The sequence below is a fragment of the Onychostruthus taczanowskii genome, unplaced genomic scaffold, assembly GCF_017590055.1.
Source record: "Onychostruthus taczanowskii isolate IOZ18803 unplaced genomic scaffold, ASM1759005v1 scaffold11, whole genome shotgun sequence".
Classification (NCBI taxonomy): Eukaryota; Metazoa; Chordata; class Aves; order Passeriformes; family Passeridae; genus Onychostruthus; species Onychostruthus taczanowskii.
Window position 1 is genome coordinate 9,611,451 of NW_024497629.1, and position 16,126 is coordinate 9,627,576.

The following is a 16,126-nucleotide window of genomic DNA, read 5'->3' on the forward strand; positions in this document are numbered from 1 at the left end:
ATTTTTCCCAGTTTTTCAGCTGAACCAATGTTTTGGTGCAAGATTAAGTGGATTTAGCTTTTGAATTTCACTGCTTGTGCCTTTGCTTTGTATGAACAACTTTAGAGAAGGTAAGGAAGCTGTGTATTTTATCAGGGTGTGAAGACTTCAAGGTCATTGGAGAATTCATGCTTAAAAAAATGAGCAAAGCCCTTGCTGCATGGTTTCTGATTAATAAGTATTTGGGGTATAGAGGAAGACCTGTCAGATGTTTCTTTAAGAAGGAAACAGTCATGGTTCTTTACTGAGATTGAAGATCTCAGTGTTGTAAAGAATTATATCAATGCTTTGACCCTTGAAACTCGGTAACCTTAGAAATAAGCAGTATTGTGGAAACTGTGCTCCTTTCCCTGGCTGGTCTGTTGCCATCTTTGGTTTAGGCAAGGTTCTGTGATCTCCTGTGGAGATGGTATTGCTGTAGTCATCAGAGGTCATCTCTCATCCAGTTGTCCAGATGAACGAAACACATCCATTATCATGGATTTGGACTGTGCTGAAGATGGAAATTTTCAAAATACCCATGAAGTTGCTTGGACATCTGGGCTGTGGGGGAGTCTGAGAGAAGCTGGTGGGTCTCAAGGCATGTGGTGGTATTGCAAAATGTGCATTATGTCAAAATTATCTTAATTATCTTAATACTTGATATTTGGTCTTTATATACTTTCAAGTCTACTCAGCTAGAAAGGAGACATAATCAGTAGAACAGATAGCAGCTAGCATCCCTTAGTCAGGACATCTGAAGCTAACAAGCTGAAAGGATGAAGTAAATCAAGATGTTGATGTATGCCTATGTTGCCACACTGGCAAAAGACTCAAGATCCATAGATCCTATAGTTGGTCTATCTTCATTATTATACTAAAAATCACTCATGAAGGTCAAAAAGACCCTGCCCATGTGAAGACCCTTCCCCTGAGCATGCACAGAAGTTAGCTGGGGTTATGTAACTTGTATGAAAATTACAACCCAGCCATAAAGGAGGAGCTGCACTTGGGAGGTTACTGACACAGCTTCTGTGTACAAACCACAGAAACATAAAATGTTTTGAGTTGGAAGAGACCCATTGGAATGATCAAGTTCAAGTCCTGGCTAGACAACCCCAACAGTCACACCATGGGCCTGAGAGCCCAAACACTTCTTGAACTCTGTCAGCCTTGGTGCTGATAACTCCCCTGGAGAGCTGGTTCTAGTGCCAACCACCCTATGGGTGAAGAGTCTTTTTCTAACATTCAGCCTTAACCTCCCGACTCAGCTTCATGCTTTCCCTCAGGTCCTGTCACTGTCACCACAGAGAAGAGATCAGTGCCTGCCCCTCCTCTTTCCCACATGAGGAAGCTGTAACTGCAATGAGGCCTCTCCTCACTCTTCTCCAGACTGAACACAAGGGACCTCAGCCACTCCTCGCATTTCCTCGGCTCAAGGCCCTTCAGAACCTTCGTTGCCCTCCTTTGGAGGCTCTCTAACAGCTCAATGTCTTTCTTATACCGTGGTGCCCAAAACTGCCCCCAGGGCTCAAGGCGAGGTCCCTTTCCGCGGCGCTGCTTTCCAGCCTCTCGTTCCCCAGTCCGTCCGTACATCAAGCACCGATTCTTCACTACCCCTTCCACCCTTCTTTTCTATCAGAAAGCACCCGGGGGGTGAGTGCTGGTGGCTCTCCAGGGCGGTGCCACCCTCTGGGCTGCCCAGCGCTGCGCTCCGGCTCAGCCAGGCCCGCTCTGCGGCGCTCAGCCCGGGCCGGCGGTGCCGCGGCGCTCCAGGGCAGGGCTGTGCCTGTGCCCGCTGTTGCCGCCGCCCGCGGCGATGGGCGCGGCCGGAGCCGGGCGGAGCCGCCCCCGCGCGTCACGGCCCGGGCGGGCGGAGTGCAGAGGCGGAAGATGGCGGGTGCCGCCGGGCCCAGCTGAGCAGCGCTCGGGGCCGCCGCCTCCCTCCGTGTCAGGCTCCTGCTGGGCCCGGGCAGCCGCCGCAGGGGCCGAGTGCGCCGGCCGTGGGGTGAGTAGCGGCGGAAAGGCGGGGGGCATGGGCCGGCGGCGGAAGGGCAGGGGAAGGGCACGGGCTGTGGGGGAGGCGGCGCTCCCTCTGCCAAACAAAGGGCGCCGCGGGGCCGCTCCGGCGGAGCCTCGAGGGAGCGCTGCGCTCGGGCGGTTCTTGGCCGCCCTGGACCGCGGGCCCGGTCCCCTCATGCCCCGGTCCCCTCAGTGCAGGGCCACGGGTTGGGAGCTGCGGCGCGCCCGCTCCGCTTCGCCCGGGGTATCCCGGGGCTCCCGCGGTGCCGTGACCGGGCTCGCTGTGCGGGTGTCGGTCACGCCCCGTGGGTGAAGCGTTCCGCAGGTGCCACGGGCACGGCCTGGCGTCCTTGTCACCCCTGTCCCGGGGGTGGAGGAGCCTCTTGTACCTTGTTTCTCTCTTGCTGGGTTGGACTCGTCAGGAAAGTTTTTGACATCGAGTTTCTAAGGTAAAGAATGACAGAACGACTGAGGGTGGGAGGGACCTCCCCAGGTCATAGGGTCCAGTCCTTCTCCTCGAATAGGGACAGCAAGAGTGGATCTCCCGGGCCGTGCCCAGAGGGCTGTGGTGTGCCTCCAAGGAAGGAGAATCGGCAACTCTCTCTGGGCAGCTTGTGCCGGTGCTTGTTCACCCTCTCAGTAACAAAGTGTTTCCTGATGTTCAGGCAGAGACTCCTTTGAATGCAGAGAAGGGCAGCGAAGCTGAAGGGTCTAAAGCACAAGTCCTGTGAGGAGAGTTCGAGAGATTGTGGGGGATGTTTAGCCTGGAAGAGGAGGCTGGAGGTGACCTTATCACTCTCTACAACTACCTGAAAGGAGGCTGTAGCCAAGTGGGGATCAGCCTCTTCTCCCAGGTAGCAAGTGATAGGACAAGAGAATGTAGCCTCAAGCTGTGTAGGAGGACGTTTGGGTTGGATATTAGGAAGAATTTCTTCTCAGAAAGCGTGGTTAGACATTGCAGTGGACTGCCCAGGGGGATGCTGGAGTCACTGGCTCTGGTTAAGGAAAGACCACTTAGTGCCATGGTCTAGGTGACATAGTGGTGTTCATTCGCGGGTTAGACTCAGTGATTTCTCAGAGGTCTTTTCCACCTTAATTTATTGTGTTTCAGTTTCTGCCCATTGCTTTAGGTCCTGCCACAGGATATCACTGCCTTAAAGGTGGTGGGGGCTTTGCCACTTTGCATATATGCTTAAAAGTTGGTTGGAAAAGTGATTTCCTCTCTATAATTTTGGTAAAGGATTAATGATGGAGTCATGTAGTAACATGTCTTTTGCTAGAAAAGTGTTTGAATTGTTACCTGATTAATTACCTGCCACTCCTCCCCCCCCCATCAAGTAGTAAAGAAATTGACACAAAAACAGAAGATATTTTTTTGAGATCAGAACATTTAAGAAAACCCATCTTTTTGTCTACTGGATAGCCATCTATTCTTTGTTCTGCCACCGTGTTTATTTAAAACAAATTGCTTATTAAGAAATTAATATCTGCTTGAAATTCTATGTGACAGCTTATGAAATTATGCCATATTAGTTTAAAGTTCCACATCACACCATTCACTCTTTTTAAGTGGAAACACTTCAAAAGTTAGATTTTTTTTGTCATATAACTTGTGTCTGTGACTAACATGCCCTTGGATTTATGATACAGAGAAATGTGTTGGCCATATGAGACTGTGTAAGATGACATTGCAGACTTTCTTGTGCTTTTGTGTCTTTTGTACAAATTTTGACAATTGATTTGTGTTGCTTGGCATAATTTTAAGAAACCCCATAATATTGTTAACTTTCTGTTTGCTTTCTTTTATATGATGTATTTAAAACCTGAAATAGTGATTTGTGGGCCTGAGCACCTTGTATTTTGTTTAGGAATTGAATTTTGTCTTAGAATTCAGATGTTCTTAGCAATATGTTGCTGTTCATTGACCATATTTAAATTTCATCTTGAAGGTGGACAGATTCCTCTGATAAAGTTTAAATCCTGTTGTCAGCTACTTCACACATTATTTTAACTGATTTTTTAACCAGGGTGGAACATAGGCATGTCTGATAGTTGCTATCATCTGACAACCAGCCCTGCATTTTAAATATAGATTTACATTTTTCCAGTCTTTTATGTGTAATCCCCAGCCTCTTTCGTTTTATTAAAACTGACAAAAAAATCCATCACTACAATATTTGGAAATGGCCGTTGCCTTGAGTGCATAAGATAGAAAAGAAGGACTTGTGTATTTCCAATTTCTCCTGCTTCTTACTGCGTGCAGTTTTGATGGTTACAGTAGAGACCTCCTTTTATGCAAATATTTTTTAGTTATATTAGTTTCAGGTTTCAAAAGAAGAATGTCTGTGTGTCTAGCTGTAGTTCGCTTTTTGTCTCTTTTGGTATTTTAGAGTTACACAATTTTGTTCTTTATGATAAAGTAACAAAAAATAAGATCATTTTAAAAAAATCTTTTCAATTGGATAACAGAAATGTGGTTAAGAGAAGTAGAATAAATGTTCCCAGACATATAGAGAAAAGCAGAAATGCAGCATAAGGTCATTAGTCACACTGGAATTTCAGACACTGGAGAAGAAGTGTGGGTGTTGACTACTTATGGAAACTTAGATTTGTTATTTCTCTCTGACTCCTGATACCAGCAATTAATATTTTTAGAGACTCATTTCAGCTGTTCTGAAAATTTCTTCTTTAAACAGAATCCTGGTTGACTCAGTCCCAATAGAAAGAATATTTTACAATATTTGCCACTTCGTGTGATGCCTGACTTTTGATCTCTTCATGTTTAGGAAGTATATCAGTTTAGGAAGGGATTACAGTAAGGTGTCATAAAGGCTGAGCAATCCTTGTGTTAGTAAGATTCTGTGTGCTGTAAGTAAAGGTGGTGTTTCAGCATGGTATTAATTCCTTTATGCCATCATAAAGCATAAAAATGTGTGGGAATATGAAACTGGCTTATGTTCGTTTTTTATAATAATTTTCATGTGTACAGTTCTTATGTTTTAAATTTTAATTTGAAAAGATGGCATTTCCAGTTCTTAAGGGTGAAATGCTGTGATTTACACATTGGAGTTGTACGTGCTCAGATTTCAGCAGCATAGTAATTATTTCCTTTTATAGTTGGCTGAAAGATCTGCCACAGTGTTGCATGTTGGGAAGGTGGCTTTTGTGTCTGGAAAAGGAAGGAGGAATTAAAAAGCAGGCAACAGTTTTTTCATTGTACGATGAAAAGTACGAATTTAATGTCATTACTGTCTTGACTTTTTCTTTTTTTGTTTTCAGTAGGTATTCTCAATAATGCTAGAGTTGTTGACCAGTTCTGATATTTATTCATAAAAGATCACTGTTTGCACAATAAAAAAAAATGCAGAAGTTCTATGTAAAAATTGTGATAGTTGGAAAATTTAGTGAGTAATATTTCTTATATAGTTAGGAACTGCTAAGAGGTTCTGAGGATACGTAAAATACCTGCAGATTTGAGTTATCAGGACCTCTGCTGTCAATACTGGTGCTGTTGAGAGAAACTATTTTTTAAAAATTGACAAATTTTTGCAGTCTTTCCAAAACAGTGATAATGTTTGTCTGCTTCAGCTCAGTATGCAAGAGCCTTACAAAAACAGGTTAATCCTGTGCAAACATTGCCTTCACCTGAGCATTTGTGCACTTTATATGATTTCATAGTTCTTGGTGTGTTAGTCTTGTAAAATACCAGGATTTGCTGTGCAAGGGCATTGTGAGATTTTCAAGCTTGAAAGTTTGAATTGTGAATGAAGAGCAGGTTTTTGCACTGGAAATTAGCTCACTTAGATGGGAGAGCACAATAACAGCATTTATCCTTATTGGAAAGGGGATTGGTTTCCAAATAGAATCCTGGTTTTAACTTAAATTTTTGTTATAGGTTGTGAAAATACTTCTGCTGTGTCAAAGAAAGTAAATGTGTTAATTGAGCAATTAAGGACCATTTATGTATAGGGTGATACTGGTTTTGCACTGTATTTCTGAAGTTTGTCGGGGATTAAGTTCTCATCTTTAATTTGGTCAAGAGTAAGCCTTAGTTTTCTTTTTATTCCGGGGTTGTTTGAAAAGTATATCAATATCTATTTCAGGAGCTTTTTTCATTAGAGGAACCAGAGTAGAATTACTTCTCTAGCCAGAGATTGTTCCTCAGAGTCTTGCTTCAGTTTTTATGATTATTTAAAAGAAATCTGAAGCATTGGAAGAAATCACACTTTAGTGACCAACACTCCTGTGAACTTTGAGTACAATGCCTAATTTTCATAACATAGTAACATACATTTTGTTTAATAAAAGGGTGGACTGTGACTGTATTCAGCTGATGTTGAGTTGCTGTCATGAGTGTATCATGAACAGACCCAGTCAGGCTTATTTCAGGCATGTGCTTTGTTCTTGGTGGGGAAGAAATAAAGCAAAATCTCCAAAAACCTTAATACCACCATTTTTAATTTTATCTTTGTTTCTGGAGTGGTGGGGAGAGTTTTGTTTGTTTGGTGGTAGTTGTTGTCCCTAAACTGTGCTTTCCTAGTGCCCTCCAGTGGTGTTAATCTTTAGGATGCTCTAAGAAGCTTGCCTGAAAAAGGGCAAATAAAAGCATGAGGGTATAAAATGCATAGTTGTAGTATTTGATCTTGTGATTCTTGTTTTTATCAAATAGACCGTTACTCATTCTAAGAAGGGATGTTTTGTGACAGTGAAGCATAGGGGATAAGAAATATTAATATTCTTGGACATGTTTCACTAGTACAAATCTTTTATGATTTATAAAGGTAATATTAACATGGAGTTTATAAACACATCTCTAGATGTGTTCACTGACATCAGGTGTTTTGCTGTTAGTCAGAGGTTTAAGCTGTCCCTAAGGATTCAGCTCTGCATGGAGGCAGAAGGTGCAGTCACCAACTAGGATTTCTGAAGCAGGATGCTTATCTACAGTGCAGCAGGGCTGCCTCTGCCTTTTGGAAATATGCTCATAGGAACATCAAGGGAAGAATCGTACTTTGAGGAAAAAGCAATGCTGTGAATACTTTCTTTCTTTTCACACTAGCTAAGAATTAATTGGTGAAGTTTGGATAGCAACTGCAGAGTATAAATCATTTGGTGAGACATTTTTAGTCATGCTTTGGGGATGTTCTTAATACAGTTTTCAAATTTAATATTTGGTATGGAAAATAGCATGGGGATTGAAGGTAAAACTGCAGGAGAGAAGCTGGGGGATAGCACAGGAAAAGTAAAAAATGCCTGTGGTGTCAGTGGGGCTAGCAGCAAATCACATTTCATGTATTTCTGTTGTCATATGTAAAGAATAATGGGAAGAATACAGGTGTATGTCGATATCTAATGTCATTTAGGTGCCTGAGAATATCTGAGACACCTGCATAAGGCTGAAAAATGCTGCTGTAGGCTGTAAGGGAGGTGGGTTGTCCTGGACTGGCAGCTGGATGCCAGGCAAGATGCTAACTTTCCTGGTATTTTTAGTGTCTGAAATGGCAGTAGGAGCCAATGTGTCCACACTGAGTCAGTAAAATTTCTTTTCAAACCTTTTGTATTTTGTGTGGATTAGTGGGTTTTCTGTTTTTAAGTTTGCAACCTCTCAATTGGCTCTTCCTCCTACTGAAAAAAATGGAGACAAAAATATAGCACCACTGTTGTGCTGCTCACCCTCTTTGATGGTAGTTTAACTGTATGGTAAACGTGGCAGACCTTTTGTGTTCTTAGTTTATTTATAGCTTTCTTGTGGGACAGACTGGCTGCTTGGGCAGTGCCTAGGAAAAACTGATGCTGGGCTTTATGTATCAAATCTAGATTTTTTTTCTTACTGGTTTTAGGTGTGGGTTTTAAGCAATGTCTGTAGTTTCTTTTGTCACTAGACATTCATGTGCCCCTGAATTTCATTTGCACGTACAGAGAGCTGCTGTCATCTTAACTGGGGTATTAACTGGCCTTATTTTGAACAAGGCATGTCTGTATGTGAATTATCTGATGGCTGCAGTGCTGTAGGTGAGCTCAGGTAGTATCTAACATACCTTGACAACAGTGTGTATGACTATATATTCTTGCTTGGTAAAGGAGAAAGGATGGTGTTACAGACTATGTAAGCAATTTAAAGTGGAACTGGATTATTTGATTTAAATCTTCAAATCTAAACTAACTTCTCTGTGCTAAACACATTGAAGTTCTTGCTGGCTTCCTCTCATCTCTTTTTTTCTACTTCAGTTGGAAGCACAGAAAAATTCATTGTGTGCTTTGATTTGAAAATAAAAGTAAGAATATTTTCCTGGGAAACCACTAGTCTTTGGCTTCTCCCTGGGAGACAATAGCCTAAGCAGTGGACTTTAGCTAACACTAAACTGGAGGTTTTCCTCTGCTGTCACAAGAAGAAGCCAGAGAGCATGATCATGTCAGCCACTGGTGAGGAGAAAGGTGTCAAGGGATGGTGGAGTCTTGTATTTAGCCCCATGACCTCTTCTGCTTCCAGTGAAACTTAAATTTTGACTCAGCTTCTGTCCCGGTGTGTGTGTAAATTTGGCACAGTAGTACTACTGGTGCTGTGAATTACTGGGCACAGCTTATTAGGAAGTCTGAAATGGTTCTTAGTGGTCTGCCTTAAGAAAGAAAAACCTTTGCTGTCTTGCATATTAGAAGTTAAAAACATAATCAGTTAACAGAAGCCATGTTATGTTTGACTCTTGAGTTAACAACATGCCATCACATGCAGGCATGTCTGCATAAAGTTGGTGATAACTGATTAGTAAGTCGTGTTTCTCAGAGTTCCATATGGCTGCAGTTTAGATAGCAGCACTGTATTTTGTAATGCTGATTAGTCTCAATGCTCTTCTTATACACATCAAGGATAAGGATTATATTTAAATAATTGGCATATATAAAGTATGTAGCATATACAGATATTCCTATAATAATGTATATACTTATGTATATGCATTCCATTCAAAATATTTATTTAGACAACACAAAGCAGTTAGAATAATTTCTGTGATTTTCTAAGAATTAGAGAGTTAAGACTTTTCATGGAGAAGTAGTGCCTTCTAATGCACATCTCTAAAGTGTTTTGTTGAAGAGAATGGCAGGTGTTTGTACCTGTTTGTACCCAGCCAATAACTTATTAGCATATGCAATTCATGCTTTCTAATGTCAAATGTCATAGCTGTTACTTATGCTTTGCTGTTTTTTCTCTTTCCTGAAATACAGGCAAGCTTTGTTATAGAAGCCCTTTAAATAGTGTGTGAAGATGGCGAGTCTGATGAGTCAGAGTCTGTTGACCTACGTAGAAGAAGGAAATGTTCCTGCTCTGAAAGCACTTCTTGAGAAATGCAGGGATGTTGATGAGAGAAATGAGGTAAGATGATTTTTGAAAAAGTCAGTTTCACATTGCAGTTTATTAGCTGTAGAACGAATAATCAGTGAGATCACACTGGCTATTTAATATACAAATTTCAGTTTTGTTTTGAAGTGATTGCTTACCTTTACATAACCTGAACACTGTGTGTTTAGTCTCTGACAACACCTCAAGCATCTTTCATAGTATTTGCTTTCTGGAGTGTTCTTCTGACCTGGAAAATGCAGCTCTATCCTTACTTTGTGAATGGAGTTTATACCTGTATTTCTCTGGCTAAGAATTGTTTCTTAGTTCACAGATCCAACTGCATATGCCCTGTCATGTTGTGGTGAAACCTGGTATGATGATAACCCTTGCCTTACATCATGGTTTTCAGTCAAGAGATACTTTGTTTTACAAAATTAAGAGCTTGTATTGCAACTCAGATGAGCATGTGCTCATCTAGGTGAAAAAATAGGTATCCAAGAGGCAAGTCTAGAGTTTACCAGGAGTACAAAAAAGTTGTGAAATAGGGAGTTTATATGACAGTTATTCAGAATCTGTTATTTTGATAGATATTTCAAATCTGCATAAGATGGAAAGAATATTTTTTTGGAAAGAAGTTCAATAGCGTATATTACTCAAACCCAAAAAACATCATGCAAATGTGACAACAACGTACAGAATTTAGCCTTACTGTCGTTATTAGATCTGGTTTCAGTTAAGACAGTTTTCTTTCATTGCTGGCACATTCATTCCATGCTGTGTGTGCACATATGCTGAGGCATTTCAGATGAGAGAATTTTTAAGTTTCAGAGCGTACACGTGAACCTCACCACCTGGCGTGTAGCATATCTGAGAAGGGGAATGTCTGTTTCCTCTGCTGGCAGTTCCTTTCAGCAACATGGCCGAAATCAGACAGATCGTACTGATTTTATCAAGTGTCACCGCCTTCATCTTCTTTTCTAAATTTTTCTTCACTTTTTGGTGGGACTAAATGTAGTCCTGGGTTTCATTAGCTGCCTTTTTTGCTGAGATCAGTTCCCCGATACCTATTGTTTTCAGTCGTCTTGTCTGTTGCATTGGGGAAGGTCATTTGTGCAGACAGACGTGTGTGGTTTGCATCAGTTGCAAACCCCTTGCAGGCATGCTCTGTATGTATAATGAGAGAAATTTTGTTTAAATGATAGCTCTTCCTTGGAAATCAGTGGCTTTGAGTGCTGTTCAGTTGCCAGTTTTGGACCTGCCAAGACATCTTTTCTTCTTGGGTAAAAAGAAAATACCAAAAGGAGAGTGCCTTTGGAGATCTAAAAAGATTGCTGGCAAGCTAAGGTTTGCTAATGCCAGGACCTCCCAGGCTGCAGTGACTTGTGACTTGGTAGGATCACCCACATTGTTACCAACCCTTTTTATCTCCACTGTGGTCAGTTGCCAGAAAAGCTTGGATGTCCCAGTCAGTTTGTGTGTGGATAGTTTTATTGCATTAACACCACCAGTTTCAGTTAAGTGGAGCAAGTCTCAGCCTCTCTGCCTTTTCTCTGCACATCCTTCTGCTTATGTGATTTTTTTCTCTCTCATACCAGACACATGAATTAACAGCTAATGATAGAAGCTTTCTTTGTGTGATGCAGTTTGATCCTAACAGCCTCCATTTTCCCTTGATGTGCCTTTCTTTCTGCTCTTGGTACTGAAGGAGCTTCTGCATGTTCAGTTCTGAATCTTCTGTTCTCTCACGGGTTGTGAGAGCACTAACCTGTAAGGTGACGCTACTAATTGATTTCCCCAAAAAGATACAGGTGTGCTCCTTTATAATTTGGTTATTCCAGCACTTACACTGAGCTGTGATGTACAGATAGACAGTACTTGATGTGTGTGAGAGAAATATGAGCTTTTAGTTGTTGTGGAGTGTCTAGATTCTGAGACAACTTTTGAGAATTAATCTGGAGGTCACAGATACAATAATTATCTTTTGTTTCTGTGTTGGTGAAATCTTTGTGATGGTTGCTAAAACCTTGTAACATTATAACATTATAATATAACATTATAACATTATAAACCTTATAACATTATTTACTTACATTTGAGAGTCATCTAAGAAAAAAGAGAAGGATATTTTCAGTACCCCTATAGAAAATTTTACATCTGTCTCAGAAAACTAAAGTCAGTCTGCAACTGTATGACACTTCTTACAGAAGGGAATAATTTTACTATCCACGGCCTCTTATCCAGACATACTTTTATTTGGAATGTATTATCCTTTTGTGTTACCCACTTGTGGAAGACAATCAGTGTGATAACAATAGTAACTGTTGAGAAGGAGGTGAGAAGAATGGTCAGGCCAAAATAGGGGGTTTTGCCAAAGCACTTCTTGGAAGGAAACCTGGGAGATTACCTAGTCCTGTGTCCTGAGGTGGATTGGTTGGAGCCAGCTGGAATTGTCTGTGTCTGATGCAGGACAGTCCCAGCCTCTCTTCACAAAGATTCAGTGCAGTTCCCTGTGGACATCCCAACCAGACACCTGTACTCAGAGCAGTAAGGTTCCTGTCTGCCCAGCCTGTCAGTGCCCTCTGGATAGCAGCCCAAGCTGCTCTCAGCCACTCCTCCCAACTTTCTCCAGGCCGCGAAGGTGCTGCGGGTGCACTCTGTGCCATTGCCCCAGTCCTTCATGAAAGGGTTAAACAGGATCCCACTATTGATTCCCTGCACTGATGACTGGCCTCCAGCTGGACTTTGTACTGCTGATCCCAGTGCTCTGAGCCCAGCACTGCAGCCAGTTTCAGTCCACCTCACTATCCATGTGTCTGGCTTGGACTTCATTTGTGTCCCAGGTTGTTGTGGGAGACAGTGTTGAAATCCTTGCTAGATATGGCATAAACAATGTCTCAGCTCTGCATCCACTGACCAGTGATGTTGTCACAGAAGGAAGAGTGGTCAGTCAGGATTTCTGTTTTCTCCTCCAAAGAGAGCTGTTCTTTTCTAAAAAGTAGCATCTTATTTTCTCTTGATTTTTTTGAGCATTTTAATTCCTTTTTTTTAATGACCGGACCTAAAACTACTTCTTGTTGATACAAAATATAATTTAGGATCTAAAAGAAATGGTGTCCTTTTGAATGTATACAATGTATAGTAGTAACAACATAAACTTACAGAGGGCATAATTTTTCTTTGTGAAAAATTACCTTATAAATGTAATTGCATAAAGAACAGCTGATGGGCCAGAAAGCATTTTAGAAAGAATCCATGCATTTCTGTGATTTTGTGTTTGTAAAGAGTAGAAAGAGTCATCAAGTATCTTTAGTAATTGTATTGTTAATAGTTTCAGTTATGGAGATTAGTGATATTACTGGATTGTGATTCTGCATTGATTTTTATTCGTTCCAGGGGAACTGCTGGTATATAGCTCCTAACATGTAGCTTTTGCATTATTAAGAAACTAGTTAATTTGAGTTTTCTGTATGGTGGAGAGAAAAGCCAGAAGCGAGGTCAGGAAAACTCTTAATTTTTAAACTTGTAATTAATAAATTTACTGTTAAATTTAGCAAGTTTTACTTTTCAGCATACAGAACAATTGCATCTCAGAAATTTGCTGACAAAAAAGTAGGCTGATGGAAGGGTGACAGATTCTAACCGACTTTAAAAATACTTCTGAAGGCAAATAAACTGGATTTTCTTTCTTTCATCTTCCCTGAGATGTGACTGTCTGCTAAGAAGCCATGTTGCAGAGGACAGGAATGATGTCTGTGACATCATTCCTATGCTGTGAGATAAAAGTGGGGTATATAACCTGACTATTCTTTGCAAGGTTTTAGCAGCTGTTCCTCTGAATCAGTGTGCTTGTTTTAATGGCCATTGTGGTTTTTAAGGTAGATATATTCTTTATTAATTTTTTTTACAATGTGAATGAGTTACTCCGAATTGTAGAGATGTAACACGTACTGGAGATGTCTTCAGCAAGGAAATAATTCAAAAAGATAGATATTTAATAATGTAACTTTTTTCCTTTTAGTAGCCCTTTTTAATGTCTGAAATGTTAGAGATTTTTTTGTGTTTGTTTTATAATCTCCTATAGGACAGGATATTCTCCATTTTTATTGCAAGTATGCCGTATGGTTTCAACACCACTCCTTCTTACTACTTCTCAGTGGCAATTAAAAATGGAAACAATGTTGCTCTGTAGTTTCTGGGTTTTTATTGTGTGGGTATGTGTGTCATTTCATCATTTCCCAATGCATCTATTTTCCTGTCACTTTGATTTCAGAATGGCCAGACTCCACTTATGTTGGCTGCTGAGCAAGGCAATTTAGAAATTGTCCAGGAGCTTCTCAAGAAGGGAGCTAATTGCAACTTGGAAGATGCAGTAAGTATTAGTGTTTTATGTGATGGCACCTAACAGTGGAAGAACAAGAAATTTCAAGAGGCAGGCAAAGAGAGGGAATTTAGGTTAGTGTTGAGCTCAGGGGAGGAAAAGAGCAGGTGGAAAATGATGACATATAAGAGACATTTTATACAAAATTGCTTAGCTCTTGTATTTCTCTGAGGCTTCATGAAGAGCAGAGATATTCCTCAGATGTTTAAAACATCTTGATCTCTGCTGAATTTGCTGGTGTTTCTTCTGGGAAATCAGAATAGAGAAATACAGCATCAAGGATGAGGGCCAGGTGATTTTGATGATCTCGGTGTTGTTGAGGAATGTCAGTGGGTTGAATTTTTATTTGTTTGGGGTTTTTTAATTTGGTTTTGGTGTTTTTCCAGTAAATACCTAGAGAGAATTTAGGTTAAAGGATTATTTCAGAACAGTGGCAGAGGGGTTTCACATTTATGAATTGTCTTTGTGCCTCAGCAAAAGAGGTTGACTCCAGATGAAAGATGCTCAAAAGGGGTGAATAGAACAGAGATATTGTTAGAAAGTTTTGAAAGATCTCTATATTACAGTGAGGAGTGATAACCAGGAAAAGGATATCACTTGTTTTTTTTACTTCTGCACTTAGTTTAAGTGTAGTGGCATGGAGATCCAGGAAAGGTCTTCTGTGGAATCTGTCACCTAAAAAATCCAAAGCAACCAAAACCTACTAACCAACCAAGTCTCTATTGTTATGAGACATTTTATTACAGTTGTTGTAAATGCCATAATTTCTATACTTCTGGGAACAACAGCTACGTTATAAACTGTTGCTGTATTTTACAAGCGTGTAGCATATAAAAAATCAATCCACAGCTGGATGAGCTTTGAGCAGTGAGAGGGAAATAAGCATAATGCAAGGGGAAATGTGTCTTCCTGAAGTGATCAGAAGTGTGAAAAGCTGTGGTCCGGATTACCGTGCATATCAGTCCCTTGAGTGCAGTCACACACTATGTGGAGACTTACTGCCACTGATTTCTGTGGTCTTGGTTAGCATCTCATTCCCTCTCAGCAGTTTTTAATACCTTGACCTCCTTTTCTAATCCTTTGTATGTGCTGATTCCTCCATATATTTATTAAGATTACCTGCAGTGAACTGAGGAGTGGAAAGGGCTAGACAGTAGGTAGGAGAGCACATAACTGGAGGGGAGATTTGGGGTAGTTGCTCTGTATTTCTGTGTGTATAACTGGCATGCTTTATTAGTACTGTTACTATTTTTTTAAAGGACAGCTGTTTTAAGGGCTTCTGTATTTCCTGTTGTGGATGAAGCATTTGAAAAACAAGGTTACTTGTATTGAAATATTGAATATTACTTTATAACACTTTTTCCTTTTTTTTTTCTAGGATAACTGGACAGCTCTCATTTCAGCAGCTAAAGAAGGACATGCAGCTATTGTAGCAGAGCTACTCAATTATAATGTCAGTTTGGAGCATCGGGATTTGGTATGTGTTGGCTTAGTGTAAAAATAAAATAGAAAAACAGTTTTGTGGGTTGGAGATTTTCAATTCCATAAAACTAAGGAAAGATCTTTCATTTTTACATTATATTCTGGTAAAATAAACATCTTTCCCAGAAGATACCTGTCTGTATTTACTTTTACTCTGGACAGCCATGGTTGCTTATACAGCAGTCCTTGTTTTCAGTCTCCTAATGCTTGCTTTCATTCATCTTGCCAAATTTTTATATGAGAAAGTGAGCACTACAGTCCAGCCCATCTAAAGAGTTATAAAAGCTGCTGACATGAGTCTAAGGTTAGCTGGCCCTGAGGAGCTATAAACTGTCCCCATTGACAGAAGATTGAATTAGGTATCTGCGAGGACTAATTTTGTTCTGCTTAAGTTAAAATGTGGAAAACCACTAGGGGTGAGTTCAAGTGCTTCCTTTAATTGAAGTTCCACTCTGCCTGAAAGCTGAGGCATCTTCACTAACCAAGATTTTTTGGTTAACGTTAAGCACATTCACGTGGCCGAGTGCTTGATTTCTAGACCTCTGCCAGTCAGAGGGATCTCTCACATCTCCGAAAGTGTATTATAAAGAAATAAATAAAAACTATGCTTACAGTTATTGGAAGCATACTGTTATTTTAAAATGATACTTGTTTACCTGACCTGTCAAACGCCTTAGGCAGTGAAACCTCATTGTCTCCTAGCTTACAAACTTAAATGAGCACACCAGTGTAGTTTGAAATTAATTGCTTTTATTACTCCCTGCTACAGAAATGAAAAGTAAACTTTCCATGTTAATTGATTTGGAATCTAGACTTTGTTTTAAGATGTTGATGTGTTTCTTGTTGGTTTTTTTTAAATCCAGTGGTTGGATTTGTATGCATTTGAAATC

General features: G+C 40.5%; 1 protein-coding gene across 2 annotated transcripts in view; it reads left to right on the forward strand.

The window, feature by feature from the left end:
* The first annotated feature begins 1,889 nt into the window (after window positions 1–1,889).
* Window positions 1,890–16,126, forward strand: part of KIDINS220 (kinase D interacting substrate 220) — a 72,993-nt gene continuing 58,756 nt past the window's right edge. For both annotated transcript variants that reach the window (XM_041419921.1, XM_041419930.1), the window contains exons 1-4: window positions 1,890–2,026; window positions 9,262–9,409; window positions 13,647–13,745; window positions 15,133–15,231. In XM_041419921.1, coding sequence (XP_041275855.1) covers window positions 9,302–9,409; window positions 13,647–13,745; window positions 15,133–15,231 — 306 coding nt within the window. In that variant the 5' untranslated portion in view covers window positions 1,890–2,026; window positions 9,262–9,301. The remainder of the gene's footprint in view (window positions 2,027–9,261; window positions 9,410–13,646; window positions 13,746–15,132; window positions 15,232–16,126) is intronic.